Raw genomic sequence first — 22,196 nt, 5'->3', positions numbered from 1 at the left:
GTCTCATTCAACAATTATGCAAATTGAGAAGGTTTTAAAGTACTTGATGAATATATTTGCAGTGTATATTTGTGTGGGGTTAATTAACTGTAATGCTTTCATTTTGAATTAGCGGCATTTAAAGTAGGATTTCAAATGGGTACTGACAGATTTATCTTCAAAAATGCGTTTGGGAGTATGGAGAGAGTAGATCATGGGTGTTCATACTTTAGGCTTGCCTAGGTGGCGTTGAGTGAAGAGGAATTGTCTTGGGCTTCATATAAAATATAATAATATAGTTAATGTATATAAATCACATAGTGTAAACAGTTTATGACCTTGTGGGGCCACATTACTAGTTGTCCAGGGCCACATCCCTTGGATTGTGGATTGGATACACCTGAGGTAGAGTTATAAAAGTATAGTAGTATAGTTAATTGGCACCCTCATATTTACCTAGTCTGTTCAAATGGTTTATGTGAACACCTATTGAGTAAAAAGGACTTGAGTACACAACAAATTACAGTAGTTTAAATTTACTTCCTTCTAGGTATTGTTCTCTATATGTATATGTTATGAGTTAGGTATATTTCTGTATGCATATGTTATGAGCTAAACATTTTCTGTTCAAGATTATGTCACATGTTAATTCTTCTTCCTTTGTTTTTGTGCAGGATTCTACTAGCGTGACAACAGTTTTTCTCAGAACAGACCCACATGGATTTTTCTTATACTGGACAGATCAAAATAAGGTAAAAATATTCTGAACTGCTTGAATTAGCTTTTCATTTTTCTTTTTAACAAGATCCCTTTGTTGATATGATTGAGAGACTTGAGTAATTGTTGGTTAGTGTGAAATTCACTTGAGTGAGTTCATCATTTTCACTGTTTTGGCATATATTTTCAGAGGATCACTGAATTCTGACTGTCAGTAGTGCGGATTGCAAATTCTTTTGACTGCTGATACTTAAAGCTGTGGATACTTGGCCATCCTGTTTAAATATATTGAATTGCAACTCCTTATCACTGCCAGCAAGCATTGCCATTTATTCCAACATCTCTAGAAAGGGCTAAGTCAGAGAAATTTAGCCACAAGTGAAAGAAAAATCAGGCAAGGAAGGGGGGCATTTTGCAATTTATGAACTTCAGGAACAGGTTTGAAAGATGATATATGATATACTGAGGAAGGATGCACTCATTCCCTCAGCATATCTTCATATATAATCTTGTACTTGCTAGGGTTTTGTGCTTTCTGTTGGCTTAGAAGAAACCAAGAATCTTGAAAGAGTGGCATAAAATTTTTGAAATGATTATTTGAGGGATCATGGATATGTAAAATGCCCTGTTTTGTAAAGGTCAGAGGAGCATTTTTCTCTTTAGTTAATGGATTTAGAAATATTTGCCAGGGTGTATCTTTTAAGGCTCTGTTTGGCAAAACAAAAACAGATCAACTGACTTTAGAAATTGGACACTTATTTACAGTGTTAGCAACTACTGAAAGATTAGTTTAAAAAAGTCTTAAAGGAAGAATCTGCAGTAAATACCAGCATTTACCTTTCAGTTACTAGAAAACGATTAGAAAAAAAAGAACAGGAAATCTTATGTAAATCTTCTAGGATGATAGATTTATCTATTTATCTAAATTCTATGGTTTATTCTTAGTAGCATACTAAGGGGGAATAAGCAAATTTCTGGTTAGCAAAGGGCTCTTGTTTTTGTCCTGTCAAAGAACACAAAACAAATTTATATTTTTTTTGTTTACAAAAACATTTTTCATTTTTCAAAAAGGAGTTCATTGAAATATGGACTTAAATTTTGCTAGGGTAGCTATCATTTCTGAATTTATACTTTAGATATTGAGGTGAACTTCTACAAAACTTTATGATTCTTGTGAATCCAATAGCAGCCATTTACTTTATTTGTTATACTTTTAATTGCCTTTTTGATCATTTGAAGGACTACAGCATAAACATAGCAACCTAATGTCTTACTCATGGTTCCTGTTTTATTTTAACATAAACACAGAAAAATCCAGGGGGATGGTTTATGTTGGAGCAGTGACACTGATAAAAAGGGTTTAAAATTCATCTAAATTGTGTACCTGACTTAAATTGCTTAAGATCGTAAAAGGCACCTATTTTGTTTAGATTTAATATGTAGAATAGAAGCATTTTCTGGAGTGACCACAATCATGGCAGCGAATAAAACTTCCACAAATGCCAGTGGTAAAATACAGATCCCTTGAAGCTTTATTTAAGTAAAAATAGAACATCAGAAGATCAAATATTCATTTCACATATTGTAGTTTGGGCATAAATCTTTATACACAGAGATGCGTTTTTTTTAGACAGACTTGCACAAGGCTGGTGGTATGAAAATGATGATTAACATACTGAGAAAGGGGATTATTCTGAGTGCAGGTTTTTAAAAAAATATGTTTATTTGTATCCCACCTTTATTATTTTTACAAATAACTAAAGGAGGTGAACATAGTCAACAAGCCTTTCTCCTCCTATTTTTCCTACAACAACAGCAACCCTATGAGGTGAGTTGGTTTGAGAGGGAGTGACTGGCCCAAGGTTGCCAGCTGGCTTTCAAGGCTAAGGCAGGACTAGAATTTATAGTCTCCTGGTTTCTAGCCTGATGCTTTAACCACTAGATTAAACTGGCTCTATTTTATTACTATTCTTTTATTAGTATTGTCATAATAGCACTTTTTGGGTATTTATGATTTCTTGGCCCAACAGTGATTGAATTAACAGTTTTGCCCCAGGCTTCACATGAGTCTATAATTTTTTTGGACACATCACCATGTGTCAAGAAAAAAAACAAGAAACTTGGAAGTCAGAGAATTCAGCTATCATATTTTTTTTTTCATAGCTATTTGCTTATGGGTGGGCAAGACTCAGAAATGATTAAGTGACAAGATGATTTGATTAACCGTGAGTCTGTTGGGGAAGTCATATTGATTGATCAATGAAAGTGCATATTAATAGAGAAAGCTCTGAGTGTTGTATTTTACTACTAGAGAAAAAAAAGTTAAAAGTGGTATTTTCTTCTAATGTCTTCCAACAGTCTACCGCCAGGCAAGCTGAAAAAAAATATACATTGAAAAATGTCTCTGTTCTACAATATGATGTTTTGTTTATGTGTAGGTGTTTGTACGGATAATCCTTGATTTACAACAGTTTATTTAGTGACCATTCAACAGCATTGAAAAAAAGTGACTGATGACAATTTCCCCTATAGTCACATGATCAAAATTGAGACACTTGGCAACTGGCTCATATTTATGATGGTTGCATTATCCTGGGGTCATATGGTCCCCTTTTGCAACCTCCTGACAAGCAAAGTCCATGGGGAAGCCAAATTGACTTGGCATCCGTGTAACAACTGTGTAACAACTTAACAACTGTGGCAAGAAAAATAGGGTAAAACTCACTCGACAAATGTCTCACTCAGCAACAAAAATGTTGGGCTCAATTGTGATCGTAAGTCGAGGACTACTTGTAGTCAGTAGACTGATTCACCTAGAGATAAAAGAAATTGCAATTCTTCTTTCAGTTGAAGAGTCTTTCCCTTGTCCCCTCACTAGAGTGTAATTTAGATGTTCTCATGGTATAAGTTCTTGGGACTGTTAATTTGCTCTTTTGGTGTGGCCCAAGAATATTCAAAATGACTGGAAGCAGGGTGGATTTGATTTAAATCACTAGTAAAAAGGCTTGATTTAAATCAACTCGATTTAAATCATAATGTTTAAAGAGCAACTATCATCTCTGCTACTCCTTTGACCCACTGTTGACTCATCGATAGTCCCAGTGTTGCAGAATATACAGCCTCATGCTACATAACTAAGCTCCATTTCATGCTGAATAAACTAAATTATTTATGTATCTTAAATAGAAAACTATCTTACGATAGATTTTTACCCCAAAAGTTTCTTATTAACATAAATTCAATAAAAATAAAAAAAATCCAATTTAAATAAAAAAAAATCTGATTTTTTTGATTTTTTTAAAAAAATCATTGATTTTTATCCACCCTGACTGGAAGGGAATGCATAGTATAATACGTTGAAATGATGACATGGCAGAAGCGTTAAATAAAATGCACACAAATAAACTGCATGAGGCAAACCTCCTCATAGCATTCGTCAGCAATATCATTTTGTTTCTAAATAAATGAAGCATTTACTTTCATAATTTGGCCATTATCCATTTTTACCTTTAGTAATTGGGGCATTTGTAATTTACTAAGATCGGGTAGGCGGCACAACTAGGAATGCTGATTATTCCAGGAGGGGAAGAGAAAGTGGAATTTCCAAAACGGCTATGATGATAGTGTTCCTTAGAGCACATGCCATTCCTTAGCATCCAGAATCCTTTGGAAGAACCCTGCCTATTGTTACTTTATTACTTAAAGGGAATGTTGGACCATAAAAATATAGCTATCGGGAGAAGTGATGCTGTGATACTCCCCAGTTAATTCTGGTGGGTGATTTTTGTCATCTCTGAGAACCAAAGATTTCAAAAGTTATCTTTCAGGTCAGTTTGATTTCCCTTCTAGTAGAGAAAAATAGCATGGTTATAATGCTTTCTCTAGTTATTATTTGAATAGGAGGTCTTAGTACATGTAATCTAATTTTATCCAAAGTAAATAATTACACATTTAAAAAAAACATTTTAAGGTTACATTGTAGTTGCTTTTTGTAAAAAACAACAACAACAAACAAACATATTTTCATTATCAACACTGTTATATGTAAGAGGAATTTGATTTTTAAGAATAGCAGTATATACAGGTGAGAAATTAAGTTGTGCATTGGGTTTGCACCTTCTGAATCTTCTGATATAGCTTTCTGGCTCAAAACAAGGAAATATTAAAATGCAACGACAAGGTTTGTTTTGACACCCGGGAACATACTGAAGTGCCAATAACTTTTTATAGGACTATATTTTATACACAGACAAGACACATTGAGTGAGTAAATATACATGAAGAAAACACAAAGAAGACTGAAGACATTTTTTAATAGTAATATTTGGAAGCAGTGGCATTATGCAGTACTAGTGTACTTAAAAAACAGTATACCCTGTATTTCAGAGGTGGTATTCAGCAGCTTCTGGCCAGTTCTGGAGAACCGGTAGTGGAAATTTTGAGTAGTTTGGAGAACCGGCAAATACCACCTCTGACTGGCCCTGCCCCATCTATTCTCTGCCTCTCGAGTCCCAGCTGATTGGGAGGGAATGGGGATTTTGCAGTAACTTTCCCCTGGAGTGGGGAGGGAATGGAGACTTTACAGTATCTTTCCCCTGCCATGCCCACCAAGCCACACCCACCAAGCCATGCCCACAGAACCGGTAGTAAAAATTTTTGAATCCCACCACTGCTGTATTTGTTTGATATAAAGGCCGGTAGGTCGAATGGAGCTACTTCCTATCTACTTACAGTCTCCTGTGAGACTCCCAGACATCCAGCACTTGCAGTCTTAATGAGGATATTGGAACTACTGAGACCCATCAAAACAGTGGTGGAACTAGGACAATGCCATTGTTAGAGTGCTTTCATTTTGAAACACTTGAGTGTTCCATTCCAGATTCAAAGAACTATGGTGGAATTGGTACCACTATTTCCATTTGGCTGAAACTCTAGGTAAATATGAAAAAAGGATGCTATTGCTATCAAATTCTGGAGGACAACCTGACCGAAGCAAAGCATGCCGCATGACCATCATTGGAAATAAAAGGGAAAGCTTCTTGCAACAGTTCAAAGATATGGGAGCAAATATGGGAATCTGCCTCAAGCAACAGGTTTCAGATACTAAAGGACAGAATGCATGAAATGCATGTGATGTTTGCTAGTGTTATGTAATGTATTCTGTAATACTAGAGTGTGGGGGTACAGCCTTCATTTAGAAACACACGTATTTAAACCCTTATTTAAAATGAGTGGCAAATTCACACACATACAGCATGTATTCCATCCTTTTTGCATATCACCCAGTCCAAATTCAAAGAAAGAAAATACAGGATTATATACAATGGAAATAAGAAGAGTATCTATCAGCAGAAGTGAGTCTTGTTCCCTTCCATAGATACACATCTCCAAACTGGAGTATAGGTATTCCTTGAGCACAACTGAGCACAACATTTCTGTTGTTAATGAGACAGTCAAGTGATTTTTGCCCCATTTTACGACCTTTCTTGCCATAGTTGTTAAGTGAATCACTGCAGTTTTAACTGAATAACATGGTTGTTAAGTGAATCTGGCTTCCCCATTGACTTTGCTTCTCAGACAGTTGCAAAAGATGACCCCAGGACACTGCAACTGTCATAAATATGACTCAGTTGCCAAGCATCTGAATTTTGATCACATGACCAAAACCTCTTAGTAGATAACAACATATTATGTAAATGTGGAGAGACACAGAGCCTCACCCATCTACTGGTATGTTGGCTATTACCAGAAACATATACCGATAATGACTTATTTTTGGCCAATGACAAAGTGAAGAAGGCGGCTTCGTTTTTGCAGTTTAAAGTTTGATCTAGACACGGAAGGAGGAGGAGGAAGAAGAAAGAGAAGGAGAAGGAGGAGGAGGAGGAGGAGGAGGAGGAGGAGGAGACATGACATAGAGATGCTGCAATGGTCATAAGTGTGAAAAATGGCCACTAAACAAAGTGTTGTAAATTGAGGACTATTGGTACAGAGGATAGGCACTTCCTCTGGATTATCAGGGTGAGAATCTACAGGAAACAGTTGGCAAAAATATCTCTGTATGAAGAGTATTTTCCTAAAATTATGTGGCATTTTAGCTCTAATATATAGTTAGAATTTTAGATTAAAAAGATCTTATTATCATCGGTCATATGAGGATGTGTCTTAGGAGGGCAAAAAGCTGCGTGAATAATTTAAATGTCCGTAGAGCCGTAGGTAGAATTGTTTTTTTATCCACATTGCACACATTTTGTACTTTTTCTGTTTTCTCTCCTTTTTAAAAAGACGTTCCCTTCCGCAGTGTTGTTGGTTAGTTCTTAATGCTAAATGGGACAAGTATCCCCAAGGCCTCAACACTGTTTTTTAAAATGTCTCCTGACTAAAGGGGAAGAGAGGGGAGCCAGGAAAACCTTCTGTACAATGTTGAATTCTGTAGACAATCAGGCTATTCATACAGAGAAAGGAGTTTGGGAATGCAGCAACACAAGAGGTTTTCCCAATTGGGTTAAAATAAATAATGGCCACTTTCACTCTATTTTCTTGCACAAGTATCAGTCAACATTTTGTAAGTAAGTTTGGAAAAGGCAAATTAATTAGTTTAACCCTCTCCATTTAATTCATCAGTCTGCTGCTGAAATCTATCACCTGATCACAGTATTCGTACTGTTTATATCCCCAAAAATCAGTAAGCAAGTTTTTGGGGCAAGGCGTTTTTCTCCCAAGGTTTTTCTGCTAAAAGGTATCCCTCTTAGAAACCACTTACCGTATTTTTCGGAGTATAAGACGCACCGGACTATAAGACGCACCTACCTTTTTTGGTGAGGAGAACAAGAACAAGAACAAGAAATCTGCCTCTGCTTCTGCCTCCCAGCAATTTTGCCTCGTTGCAGCAAACAGCAAACAGCCTGCTTTACTTTCATTTTCGTTTTCAGCATAGCTTGATTAGCACAAGGGGAAAAAAAATCTGCTCGAGCAATTTACCTCTTTGCAGCAAGCAGCAGAGGCCCCCGCAAAACACCTGAGATTTGGTAGGCTGATGCAATCAACTTGTGCTAATTAGGCTGTGCTGAAGCTGAAAGGAGCTGTTTTTTCTTGCTGCTTGCTGCAAGGAGGTAACTGCTGGGAGGCAGAGGCCAACGGGTGGGGGCCAGTGGGTGGGCGGGGCTGCATTCGGTGTATAAGACACACTTAAATGTTCACCCCCTTTTAGGGGGGAAAAAGGTGCGTTTTATACTCCAAAAAATACGATACATCACTTTAGCAATAGCACTTAGACTTATATACCACTTCACAGTACTTTACAGCCCTCTCTAAGCAGTTTATAGAGTCAGCATATTGCCCCCAACAATCTGGGTCCTCATTTTACTGACCTCGGAAGGATGAAAAGCTGAGTCAACCTTGAGCCAGCCAGGACTGAAGGAATCGAACTCCTGGCAGTGTGAGCAGAGTTAGCCTGCAATTCTGCATTCTAACCATTGCGCCACCACGGCTCTATTTATTTGGAAGAAGGCTGTGAAGATGATCTGAAGATTTTGGTAATTTTATCAGAGAAGAGACAACGTTTTGGATTGCTTTATAGAGGTTTTGTATTGGCCTCCAAATAACATCGGAAATCCTTTCAAATCGTAAAGTATAGAATAGGATTGCATTACAGCATACTTATTTCAAAAGAATGTAATATTTGAATGCTGTGGCACGGTTCTTTTATAGATGAAATGTGACCTAGAGGCCACGGAGAAGGTGCATTTGGGCTATGAGAATATGATGTGGGTCTTTTAGTTCAGGACCACAAGTCAAGGAGCTTGACAATGCACAAATGGTTTGTCCTGAGAGAAACTGCATTATCAACGGAAATCCTCATCTGTATGTGAAGCCATACATTGCAATTATAATCTGCCAGAAGATGATTTTGCTTGCAGCTCTTTGCTGATGCCATGACCTAGTACTCACTACAGGAACACAGCAGTATAGATTACATTTTATTTATAACTATTCTGGTCACCCAGAAACATTTATGACTCAATTTCTAAAAATGTATCATAATGAGGCTGTATTCACAATAAGCAGCTGCAGGCAGTAACAGTAACTTACTCACAGAAGTTTTGGTTTCCACAGTGGGCACATTACTCCTGGAAACATAGCCATTCTATTCATTTTAATAAATAAATGCAAACCATTTTTTAATAAAGGTGATACTTGCAGATCGGCCTGGGTGTTCCTTTGATGTAGTTCACAATATAAATTAAGCCTGTATTCATGTTGCAATAAAGGGTGAACGGTGCCTTTTGTTGATAAGCAAATAATGCAATTTTTCCATAGTGTTGGTACCTGCAAATTGGTGTGGCTTCGTATTGGCAAAAGTATTTACAGGTAATTGCAGATTGAGATGGTAATAAATACAAGCAGTTCTTGCTTAATAACTACTTATTCAGTAACTGCTTGATTTCCAAAGTTACGGCTGCTGCAGCATACCCATGGTTACAAAATCAAAGTGTAGATGCTTGGCAAGCCACCAGCACTTATGACTGCTGGGACATTTCAGTTCCTCTTACCAGCTGTCTCCTGCCCCATCTCTGCCCTTTTGGCCACTCTCCACAGTGGCACTCCATGGTGATCCTTGCAGTGCTGGAGCTGAAGTAGAGGCCTGTGATCTACAGCAGTCTCAGCTGGCCACTGCCACCCCTGTGCTACCCTACGACCAGCCAGCTCACTGCCACAGTGCAAAACCCAAGGTGCCTCTGCCATCCTCTGGTGGCTCAGTGGCTAAGACATGAGCTTGTCGATCAGAAAGGTTGGCAGTTCAGCGGTTCGAATCCCTAGTACAGGTCTCCTGCATGAGCAGGGGGCTGGACTAGATGACCTCGAAGGTCCCTTCCAACTCTGTTACTGTTACTGCTCTGCAAGCCCTGTTGCCCCCAGCTGACCTTTGTCGTCTTCTTCATCCCACTGCTGATGAAATGTGCCCAGCAAGGTCCTATGAGAGGCAGTTGCTAGCCATGTCAAGTCTTCCTGAGTCTATCCATCCATGCACTTCTTCAAATTGTCCACTGCCTTCTTGCAATGCTTTGGAAGGCTTCAGGAGAAAGCTGCCCTTGTCCCTCTTCAAATCATGCACATGCTTCTTCAAATGCATCGTAAGAGGAAACCTTTCCTTTCAACTTAATCCATTTAGGACTAAAGGTTGATAGGCAGTTAATGATCTTATTTTATATTTGTTACATATAAATGCTCTGACCTGCCTTTCAACTTTTTCTATATTTTCTACCAGATAGCCTATAGCATTAACTACTTCTGTGATGAGTAATTACTGCAATACTTACTACTAATAGTATTAATATTAAAGTAATGTTTTAGAATTATAGACCAATTGATTATGTGCCAGCAAATTGTTCGCTCTTACTGGCCACATCGATTTTTCTCCAGGAGGATCTGCTCCCAACCTGGTCCTTCAGGTCTTCCAACAGCTCATTCATCAACACTGTAATTGAGTCTATCCACCTTGCCTCTGGTTGTCATCTTTTTTTTCCTCTTTCCTTTCACCTTTCCCAGCAGTATTGACTTCTCCGGAGAGCTAACTCTTTATTTGATTTGTTTGATGATGCATTGGTTTTTTTTTTCTTGCATATCCATGCATTCTTTTAGCATTAATAGATCTATTAATTTTGTAATAGAAGTAATCTATTAATTTTTTTAGATTAATGCAACCAATTCTATCTGGGACAAACATGACTCCAATTAATAATCCATGAACACCGGCTGGCAGTCAAACACCACAACCCCAGATCCTTAATCTCTACCTACGAATTCCTCAGAATCCAAATCAACCAACAGCCAACCAGAGACAGTACTGACCCTCAACCAACCCACACAATTCCCCCCCCCCACACACAGTTCACCTTCCAAGGACCCTGTCCTGAGGTAATCTCCTTATCACAAAACTCAATGATGACTCCCAGTTGACCCATCACAAGACACTCACTTGACACTCACACCTAAAGCCCTTATAAACAGAACACTGACACCCCCTAAACTCTGAAGATGTTACCTAGCCTGGTAACAAAACGTTCAGAAACCAATCCACAAGCTCGGACGAACAAACCTTTACCTTCATTAATAGAAGTGTATATAAACATTGTTTATTGTAGAAAAACTAGTAAAATGGTATACCATTTCTAGTGATACAAAATATACAAAGAAAATTAAATTTTTGATCACCGGTGCTAATGATTAAAGCATAAATAAAACGGAAGAAAGAATCTGAGAAGTGAATGAGGTTTAGTAATAAGATGAAATAAAGCAAATGACATCAAATTAGAACTTGGTTACTTAGAAACTGAACTGACACTCATTGCCAAATGGGATGATTGCCATGATTTGCAGTTACTTCCAAATATGCACTACAGCAATTTGAAAATTTCGGGTAAATGGTGTATTAGCTTAAGCTTTGCACTGCATTTTCACTAGGGAAAATGGATGCTGCCTCAAGTGATTCAGGATTGGGTGCATTTCAGCAAGTTACTTTGTAGATCAATAGATAATCGCTCTTGTTAGCAAAATTAATGTGATGAAATCATGGCAGAAAGTGGGGATGAGAACTCCCTCAACAGAATTAAGGTAGTTACAAAAGAAAAGGCCCTGAATACTTGTGATTGTGCAATTGAATATTAGAGCAAAATAATAGAATACACGATCGCTTGGCTCCATGGTGTGTTAAATAAGTTGGATGACTGCAGTGGGCAAGCTTTTAGAGAAGGAAAGGAACACTTACAAGAAAATTGCACTTGGACAAGTTGTTAGGTTTTCCATTGTAGTGTTGAAGTGAAGAACAAGATTACGATAAGTGTGGAGGCTGACTCTACTTCAAGCTTTCATTTATATGAACAATGAGTTCAGTTGAAACATGAGTTGTTGAGCTATTTTTTTTGTTCAACTCAATGCATTTAAGGAACAGCTTTAATATGAAAAGCAATGAACCTTGTAATTTATTGTATCCAAAGTAAAATACAATAAATGCCCTCAATTTCCATGTGAAGAAAGGCTGAATTCTGCATAATAGAATGTGTGCCATTAGTAAGAATATAAAAGAGAAAAATTATCATAAAATGAGGCATTCAGCAGGTGGGTCTTTCTGTGTAACAAAACAAAGTACAAGGTGTAGCATTGGAAAGCAACTGAACAATTGAACAATATCTAACACTTTAAGGTAAGCATATTATTAAATAAGGTGCTTATTGGGGAGCCCTTTGTTCCTAAAGCAATTGTAAATATCATTAGTCTCTGTGTAAACTAATAAAGTGTTCTAGCTTAAAAATTCTTGGTACTGTAATGTGGGAGCTAGTTGAAAAACAGCCGAAAGCATCACTGGATAAATAATCAACCTGTTTGCAAAAAAAGGCATTTCATTAAATGTCAAAGGAAAATTCAGGTTAATATTTTAACATTCTTTAAGGTGGACACTGCATTACCTCTGAAATCTTTAAACTTAACTTCTAACTAGTAAGTATTTTAATAGACAAAAAACAAAGGCCACTCAGTATCTTAGACTCTACTACATTGTATACATATATTTTATCTTCTTTTTTTGCAACCACCCAGCTATTGGTCTTCTTCTAAACTTGATCCAATCACTCTCCTTCTGTTTACTTCCATTTCCTATAAATATTTCCAAAAGTAACAGTGGTGGGGAACATTTTATTTCTGTTTTCTAGAATTAAACAGCTAGATCTCCAAGCTTTACAGATGTATTTACTTAATTTTAATGCAAATATGGGATTAAATGACAAAGTCCTTTTTCAGCAATATAATATCCCATACTCCTCTCTAACTACTGTGTTTCCCCGAAAATAAGACCCTGTCTTATATTTTTTTGAACCCTGAAATAAGTGCTTGGCCTTATTGCCATGCGCTCAAAAGCCCGATTGGGCTTATTATCAGGGGATGTCTTATTTTGGGGAAAACAGGGTAGTTAGTATTTACAAAAATCTACACATATTGGATTTAATATATAGGGATGGTGGTTGTGGCGAGTGTCATGAGCCAGGACTCAAATGATGACTTTGAAGACAATACTCCAATAGAACCTGTGGAATGTCAGTTTCAGGAAACTGGTTTGAATAAAGAGAAGCTGGTTGATCGAACTTTAGATGTTCTTAAGCAGAAGTCCCAATTTGATGAAATAAAGAAATTACTGCATTTTTGAAAACCTCCAGTGATGGAGCACCCACAACTCGAGGAGGCAATATTGTTGGATTCATCCATTTATGATCGTAGCTAATTTATACTATAATACTGGTATATTTTTGTTGAGCCCAGACTCTTTTTGCTGAAATATATATATATACATATTTTAATACATTATAAATACATATTTTTTTTAAAGACAGGGTGTGATATATATATATATATATCACACCCTGTCTTTAAAAAAAATATGTATTTCTATAAATAAATCTCAGTTTGAAAAATATGGGAAGCATGAGATTAGAATGTACAAAGGTAAAGGTAAAGATTCCCTTCGCACATATGTGCTAGTTGTTCCCGACTCTAGGGGCCGGTGCTCATCTCCATTTCAAAGCTGAAGAGCCAGCACTGTCCAGAAGACGTCTCCGTGGTCATGAGGCCGGCATGACTAAACTCCAAAGGCACACGAAACACTGTTACCTTCCCACCAAGGTGGTCCCTATTTTTCTACTTGCATTTTTTACATGCTTTCGAACTGCTAGGTTGGCAGAAACTGGGACAAGTAACGGGAGCTCACTCCCTTATGCAGTGCTAGGGATTCGAACTGCCGAACTGCCGACCTTTCTGATCGACAAGCTAAGCATCTTAGCCACTGAACTACCACATCCCCTCTTAGAATGTATATAATTGCCCAAGTCAGCACCGAACAGCAATATTGCAAGATCAGTAGTGCTTGGTGGCTACAGGTTATTTCTTTGGATTCTACATCTTTGGTTTCCAACATGAATAATTTGTATTTAGTCATGAAATGGCTCTGATATTAATTCCAAAATAAAGAGAATAGATGGGGGCGAGGCCAGTCAGAGATGGTATTTGCCGGTTCTCCAAACAACTCAAAATTTCCGCTACCGGTTCTCCAGAACTGGTTGGAATCTGCTGAATACCATCTCTGGAGGATATCTACACAGCTGCAGATTTCTAATATAAAATGTAAGCGGAGCAATATAATCATAATATGCATGGCCATGGTTCAGAGCAAACACTGCTCTTTCCTGCTGTTTTTTCAGTTGCTGCTTCTGTCCTATTGAAGTTACTTCTCCAAGCCTGTCGGGTGAGATTGAGTTTAAAAGACAAGATCCCCAGGCTCCTGTTCTTAAGTAGTAATTAGCTTCCTAGGATGGGTGGCGATTCCATCTATGGATGAATTAATCGTGGGACAAAGTGGTCTGCAACAGATGTTGCTTTTGCCTTGCGATGATAGCAGTGAGTTGGCATTGTTCCATGTAAGCAGGTGTGGGCTGTGATAGTGGACGAATATGGGCCTTGTGCTGTATCATTTAATTTTATTGCTTCAATAAATCAGCCAGGCATGAGTAATCATTAGCTGTATCACCAGTGCCTCCTGCCCATCAGGCATCTACTATTTCTGGTTTCTGTAGCTGACTAGCACAGCATAATTGTAGTTATGGGTAATGCTTGACATCTACAGTGTGTACCATAAAGACTATGGCTTGTTTAAAAATTAACTTGGCCTTCCGAACGCTGATAGAGTAACTAGAAAGTAATGCCAGCACAAGAAGGAACAGTTGGCACTAAATGTACATATTTAAGTAAATACAAGATTGCTAGCTGGATATGTCTATAGAATTGTTTTAGATCACTTAGTTGTATTGATTTAGAAAGCTTTACAGTTAATTTTGAAGAATAAAGAATCATGTATTTAGAGCAAAATTTATTTAGCAGCTATTTCCTTGGCAAGCATATTAAATTTTTCTATTCTACCATATATCATTAATATTTAACAAATAAAGAGAATGAAATATACTAGCTTGAAGCAATTGATTAAGCAGCCATGTTGGCCCCAAACACTGGAGAAATTTATGTTGATAGACATTGACAGATCTATTTCGATTATATTACTGTGTCTTGGAACCTACAATATATACAGGTGGCAGACTGTGAATGCAATACACCATATGGTTATTTTAAAGTAGAGGGACTTCAGTTAAAAAATGTTGGACTATGTCCTTAGAAATTGTAAACTTTCATGTAAATAAATGTACATCTGGGACTAATAAATGTCAAATATGCCTGTTCAGATTATTGGCTAAAGACTGTAGCTTCACTTTGCAGCATACTTTATAAATTAAGTTCATAAGCAAACTTAATTCACCTGCTTTTGCTTTGCTAGTGTATTAGTCCAAGGAAGTGATGGATAGATGGGTGCTTTGTCTTGGGGGCTAATTTGTTCACTTTTCAGCTCTACCCTATCTCTGATCTAAGAAGAAATTTAATTAACATGAAAGCCTAAACTGATTTTTTTAACAGATGTCAGAATCTACTAGATATAGTATCTCTTAAGATACTGGTTAAATATACTACATATTATGGTGGTCTAGTACATCACACATGATAGTAAACTATGACGGATACTTTCATACATGTTAAGTGAAAAATCAAACACATTGCACTTTAGCTTGATGTGTCTATTTTCCCTGAGTGGGGAAAGGAGGTAATTATCAAGCTTGTATCAACTAACAAAGCAAAACATTACAGGAATATTTCCCAGAATAGAAGGGGTCTGATAAGTAGATTTATTGTAGCAAAACAAGGAAGCTATTATGAAGGAATTCCAGCTACTGCTGTCTGTGAGATTTGAGCTCTGCTTAATCAACGCTTAATTTTTTTGTGCCTCTTTTTCTCACTAATCCTACATAAAGGGCTAGAAGCCAATCACTTTTGGGTGGGAGATATAGCTTTCATCTGGTTTAGTAACCTAATCCAATTGTTTATTTTTGATCATGTGAGACCGCACATTTACACTAATGTGTGATCTGGATTTTAAAAAAAAATTCTAGTTATTATATTTTTTAAATTTAACTGTATTTTTTATCATTCTGTTTATTTTGACTTTCAGATTGATTGTTTGTTCTTTCCAATTCCAATAATTCACATAGTGAATCTCTGTTTTGGTTCTGACTGACCACTCATATTCTTATTTTTTTCACTGAGGGTCATCTTCAAATTATGACTTCTAAATGTTTGAATTTTTATCAAGATGTTTGTTCATAGTAACATTTACATTTTTTCCCTGAATTCTATGTCAGATGCAGGCAGCAATCATCTATAGTTTTACTTGATGTTGGAATAAAGTTGATGACTGGATGTATTAATTACCTACAGAATTTATCTTCAGTGCTGTGCATTTGGTATATGATTAACTCTGCCTTGTGTAAACTTAGCTTTAGTTTCAGTTTGGAATGTCCCGAGAATCCTGGCTGTTTTTAGGAGAAACATGTTTGCTAGCTATGGTAGTTGAAGAGTGAATTTGCCAGCTGTGTTGCTCAAAAAGAAATTAAAAAGTGGTCTCAGAGCTTTAGGCAATCAGTGGCCATTTCATAATAGATAGCACTGACCCTTGATACTGGTCTTGATGGTGGATGCTTATTCGCATTGTGCAGAAAATTGCTTGCTGGAAAATTGCTAAAATCTACTTGGAGATGAGTACAATGTAAAAGCAGTTGAAAGTTACCAATCCCTTGGCTTGTTACCAAATACTGTTGTCCTGCAGATTGTACCTACAGAGGATGACCTTGCCTGATAAATTGGATTTAGTCCCTTTTGCAATCAGGATTAAAGGTGGTGCTTGCCAAAACACAGATGCTTCATATAGCAAGATAAAAATTAATGGCCCCTTTGGGCAATCAAGTAAATATGACAGGATGATGAGTTTGAGAGTCTGCTTGTGGTCTGGCGTCAAATTTATCCTTTCAGGGATAATAGGCTGGAGAGATCTGTAAGGGAACAGAAAATGTAAGCATTAGTTGTTCATTTTTGGTCACATACAACAATGCTTGATACTTTGTGAGCTCTTTTGCATTTTCAGAATCGCTGCATAAGTATGACCCAAAATGTGATCTGGCTTCTATGTAAGTCCTAAAACTAAAGAAAACCTCATTAACAAATGAGCCAAAACATTATATGTGTTTATTTATTTATTGAGGAAAATAATCCAAAGCTACATATAAGTAATACAAACATTACAGAAAAATGCTTTGTAATGGCCCCTGTCTCCATCCCCAATTTCTTTTTCCCCTGTTGCTAATTGCTATACTGAACCTATGCAATGGCTGCATATTTCTAGTTGTATCATTTTGACTATATTTTTAAGCAATTCATCTTTTTCTTTAAAAAAAACATATTCTAAGTGTCTTAGCTTGCCTTGCTGTGTTATGTGTTGTATCTAAGGGAACTTTACCTGCTCGAATTTGGTTAGACTGCTCGTGTGAATATATACAGTCAATTTTCCCATTGCCAAATATTCTCTCCAATTTTATTCTCCCTATTGAATGCAAGGTTTCTCTTTTCCAGTGATGTGCTGGGTTGATTCTTGCCTCTGCTAGCATATATCTTAATAAAAATGGTGATGCTTTTCATTTCATTATTCTCTGGGATCATAAGAAAATATTTGTGGCTTTAATTCAAATTTTCTGGATGTTTTGGTGTATTTCTTTCTAGTACTTTTGAGTTTTTTTCCATAACTTTGGTAAAATGTTCTTCTTTGTTGTGGCATTTCCAATGTTTATTGTTCTATGATTGTTGAAAGAGTTATTAACCATCTGCAGAACATTTTATACTATTTTTCCCTCAAACTGTAACTTGATGAAAAAATTGTTGATTTTTTTCCATGGTTTTTCCCATTGTTTCACTGTTACTACTTGGAAATTTTGCTTCCATTTTATCATAGAATTTTTATTTTCCTCTGTGTCCATGACATATTTGAATAATTTGTAAACATGTCCTAATAAATCATCTTGATTCTGTATAAGTATTTCAAATTCTGTCATCCTTCTCAGAGACTATTCTTAAGACTCTTTTTCATTTTTCCAATTATTTGCTAATACATTAACAATGGGAAATGCCTTCCTGGATTAAGCACATTCTTGTGGTATCTTTACTCTATTTCATGAGTCCAGATGTCTCAGGTTAGCATATATGATTAGATCTTTCTGATTGGATCTTAAAAGAGCCAAAAGACATGCGAGGATCTCTATCCAAAGCTTTAGTGTGACCTGTAGGTTGTACAATAGCCACTTTTGGGAAAAGTGTATTTTTGAGGTTTAATGGCTAATAATACCACTTTTTGGGGGGAGTTTCAAGATAATCATATTCCACTGCTGGAATGGCCTGGGAATAGCCCAGACCTTAACCCAATTGAAAATCTATGGAGCCGACTAAAGAAACCTGTTAGTCAGAAGCGACCCAGCAATAAAACCCAGTTAATAGAAGCAATCATTCAATCTTGGTTTCACATTATAACGGCGGCAGAACTAAAAGACTTGGTTCACTCCATGGGAAGACGTTGTAAGCCCGTAATTCATGTTAAAGGTTACCCAAGTAAGTATTAACTGACGTGATAATTATTGTATATCTCATTTTTTCTATGGTGATAAATTTTGTCTATCTTGTTTTTTCTATTTTTCTTCTTTATACTGTAAGTGCTATTCTAATAGCAAATCCTTCATAAAAGTTGTTGCATTACATTCTTGATTAAATTATCTTTCCATTGATATATAATTTTATGGTACTACTCCAAAAAAAAGTGGTGTTATTAACTAGCTTTAGAAAATACACTTTTCCCAAAAGGTTTCCACAATTTTGGCCACTACTGTGTTTACTAGGATTTTATGGTACATGCTATTTCAAGAAACAAAGTTGTTTCTTGAACAACTGAATATTTGACTGTTCAAAGGATGTCAAGAATTCTCAGCAATCTGTCCCTACAAGTAGAATACAGCTACAAATACATCAAGATAAGAAAGATAAACAAGAATTCTTAAGTAGAGCACCCTTTTAGTAAAAGGCATTCTAAGTCTAGCAGTAAATGGTAGAACAGTATTTTTGGAGGGAGCATACTTTGACTTCCAGAGACTGGCTGAACTATCTCTGCAGTTTTCTTCCTTTTTAATAATTTTATTAAACTTATCAAAGTACAAAATACAAATGAAAATGAAAATAAAGGGAATATAAAGAAGGGAAAAGGGGGGGGAGAGAAAGAAAAATATTGACGTCTGACTCTTTTTAACGCTATAGAATAATATAGTAACATTACAGTCTCAACCTTTTACTTTTATATATTTAATATCTATTAGCCATTTCTGTAACAACAAACTTATCTAATCAGCAAAACACAAAGTCAAAGTTTCATTTTTTTCCCCATCCCAAGCACGAAATTCAGAAGCAGTTTCCAAGTAGAAAGAAAGTTAGATATCCCTGCAGTTTTCTAGGCAAGATTTTTGGAAGTTGTTTACCATGAGTAGCCATTCTTTATATGAAGGTTACAAACCCTTAGACTGACAAACAAAGGGATGTGTTTTAACAAATGGGAACTGCTATGATAAAAATTAAATTTGCTTTAATTTAATTTAAATTTACATTCAGACTATATGGTTTATTACAATAAATATGTTTATTTCCTCATCCTGACTTAATAAAAATTATTATATACAAGTAGTCCTCAATTTATGATTGTAATTGAGCCCGGAATTACCATCATAAGTCATTGTGGTCATAGGTTGAGGCATCACATGACCAGATTCAAAGTTATGACCATTTTTATGACAGTCATTAAGCAGGCAGTGTAGTTGTTAAGCAAACATGGCAGTCACTGAGCAAACACATTTTTCCCAGTAGGCTTTTTTTCCTCAGAAATCAGAAGCAAATACCAGAAACCAGCGAATATGAATCCCTCTCCCTCTCCCTCTCCCTCTCCCTCTCCCTCCCTCTCTCTCTCTCTCTCCCCCTCTCTCTCTGTCTCTCTCTGTCTGTCTATCTGTCTCTCCCTCCCTCTCTCTCTCTCTCTCTCTCTCTCTCTCTCTCTCTCTCTATATATATATATATATATATATATATATATATATATATATTGCAGTTACATGACTGCAGAATACTGCAGTTTTTTTTTACAAAAAAACCAGTTGCCCAATTCCCAAAATGCACTATATGTGTGTGTGTAGCTGTCATAACTCCAGAAACGGGTCTTAGTAGCTCAAGGGAGGCTTGTTGTAACTTTGAATGTTTGTTAAGTGAACAATCATAAATTGAGAACTACCCATAATGGTTGCTTTGGCAATCCTTAGTGCCTTACCCACTGATACTTGCTGGTGAGCCGAATGATTCCTTGTCACTCATGTGTGGACGCTTTATGATGTAGTCAGTATTCTGGGATGCATAAAGAGGAGAGCAGCATTAGTCAGTAGATATTCCATTGGCTATTTCTCTTAAAAGGCATTGTACCACTAAGTTTCTTCAGTTATAACACAGGGAGATAGAGGGTGTCAGTTCTGTTTAGCACCAGGTTTTGCATAAGTTGCTGAACTATAATGTTTGAATTTTAGAATGTCGATAATTGATTTTGTCAGAATTCAGTTTCCCCAGAGAATTATGTCATTGTTTTGTTTGCTCCTTTGAATTACCAGTACAGAATGAAATAATTGCTCACTTAAAGAAAAACAAAATTTTGGAAAAACACGCCTTTGTGTGATGTCCCTAATATTTTAAAAAAGACTCATTCACTTGTGCTCCAAAAGAGAATAAAAAGAAATACTTATGCTTAGAAGTGAATGCCCAAACAGCCTGTTTCCACAGTAGATTTCTTTTTCATTCTGTTTGAATTATTAATGTTACTGTATATAGCCTCAGGTGTCAGAAACTAGTTATTTCTTTTTCTTTTTCAGTCCATTCATAATTCTTTATTATGAAAGATCCAGAAGTACAATTCAGGAAACACTGTTAGTTGCGCATTTGGTGATACTATTCAGATAAGTTTGTCTTAAAATATGTGTTTAAATTCATTGGAAAGGAATTTTGTAGTGTTTCATCTCTCATAAAAGTGCCAAAGTAGGACAGTTTAGTTCACGGGTGTCAAACTTGCAGCGTCATGTTGCCGTCATGTGATGTATCATGACGTTTTTTCCCTTTGCGGAGCTGGGGAGAGTGTGACCTGCGCATGACACATCTGGCCCGCCGGCCACCAGTTTGGCACCCATGGTTTAGATGGATAGATTCTTTGTTGTATTTGGTTCTAAATCTAAAGTTTAGGTTTTGAAAGGTGAATGGTGAAGACCTTAATATCCATAAATTAATAGTGCCCTGTTGAGAAATATTTTCCCCCTTAAGTTATTTGTTTTCCACAGAATAAATCATATTCTTAATATTGGTGAGGTTGACTGGTTGAAAAATAGCAGCTCAAAATAGCATTGACCATCGTTTTTTCAAACTAGTTGCAATGAAATTAACATAATAGCAAAGCCAATAGCATTTTATGTAATAAGTAGGTTTTGTGCCAAAACATAAACCTATTACTCAATTACCTTTTGAGATTGCTTTTCTTCTTCCAAATAGCAGGGGGGAAAAAAGAATAAGTGCTTTTAGAGTTGAGAAAGTGCCAAAGATAAAAATGTCCAGCTTGCACTTTTTTGGGGGTGGGGGATGAAGCATATGCTGACTTTCAGAGTGGAGTTGATATATGATTAGGGCGCAGATGCAACTTGCTTTTCAAAATGCTTTTGTATGGAAAAAAAGGTTGAATAAACCACAGACATCATACTATAAGTTAGTAAGACAGGGAAAAGGAAACAATTTCTGGACAAAAAACAAAAGTCAGATTCAATGCTCTCAAAGGGATGTGATGGCCAGGAAAAGAAATAGATAATTAAATTAATTTGTAATTATGCAAATTACAATTATGCAAATAATTGTAATTTGTTGATTGGTTTGCATAATTTGTTAGTTTTGAAAATATTTCTGTCCATGCCTAGTTACTTGCTGGAAAGTATGACTTACAAACATAATTGACTCTGGAATTATGGCCATAAGCCATTGTGGTTCAGTGATCGCTTCATTGAACCACAATGCCGTCTCTCCCCATTGTGGTAATTAAGAGGGGCCTCAGGGTGGGAGATGCCCTAAGACACTTGACACAGACCCGCACAGCAAGACTACCCAACTCAAACCTGGCCTTTTGTAAATCGTGCTCTTCTGAGAGATTGCACAAATGGTCCCCACCTCCAGAATGGTGCGAGGCAACCCCTGCACATTTGATCAGCTAGGCACTGTTTCAGAAAAGTGATTCTCTTTCCAAAAGAGAATCAATTGACATGCCACGCAACCTTCCTATACAGACACCATCTCATGACAGTCCGGAAGTGGGCGTCATTTTAGAAGTGCCTACAATTCTCATTGTGAGAACTTCAGCAACTTCCAAAATGGTGCACGCTTTCAGTAGGGCACAAGGCAGTTCTTGTACAGGAAGGCCATGT

The 22,196-nt window shown here is 36.7% G+C and overlaps 1 protein-coding gene across 1 annotated transcript in view; it reads left to right on the top strand.

Moving 5' to 3' along the window:
- Positions 1-22,196, top strand: part of PLCB1 (phospholipase C beta 1) — a 498,146-nt gene that overhangs the window by 39,829 nt on the left and 436,121 nt on the right. Inside the window, exon 2 of the mRNA XM_034432348.3 lies at positions 654-731. Within this exon, the coding sequence (XP_034288239.1) occupies positions 654-731 (78 nt within the window). The remainder of the gene's footprint in view (positions 1-653; positions 732-22,196) is intronic.

The sequence above is a fragment of the Pantherophis guttatus genome, chromosome 1 (assembly GCF_059756535.1).
Source record: "Pantherophis guttatus breed Tessera chromosome 1, ASM5975653v1, whole genome shotgun sequence".
Taxonomy (NCBI): domain Eukaryota; kingdom Metazoa; phylum Chordata; class Lepidosauria; order Squamata; family Colubridae; genus Pantherophis; species Pantherophis guttatus.
The sequence above is the reverse complement of the archived record's forward strand: the minus strand, read 5'-3'. Positions and strand labels throughout refer to the sequence as shown.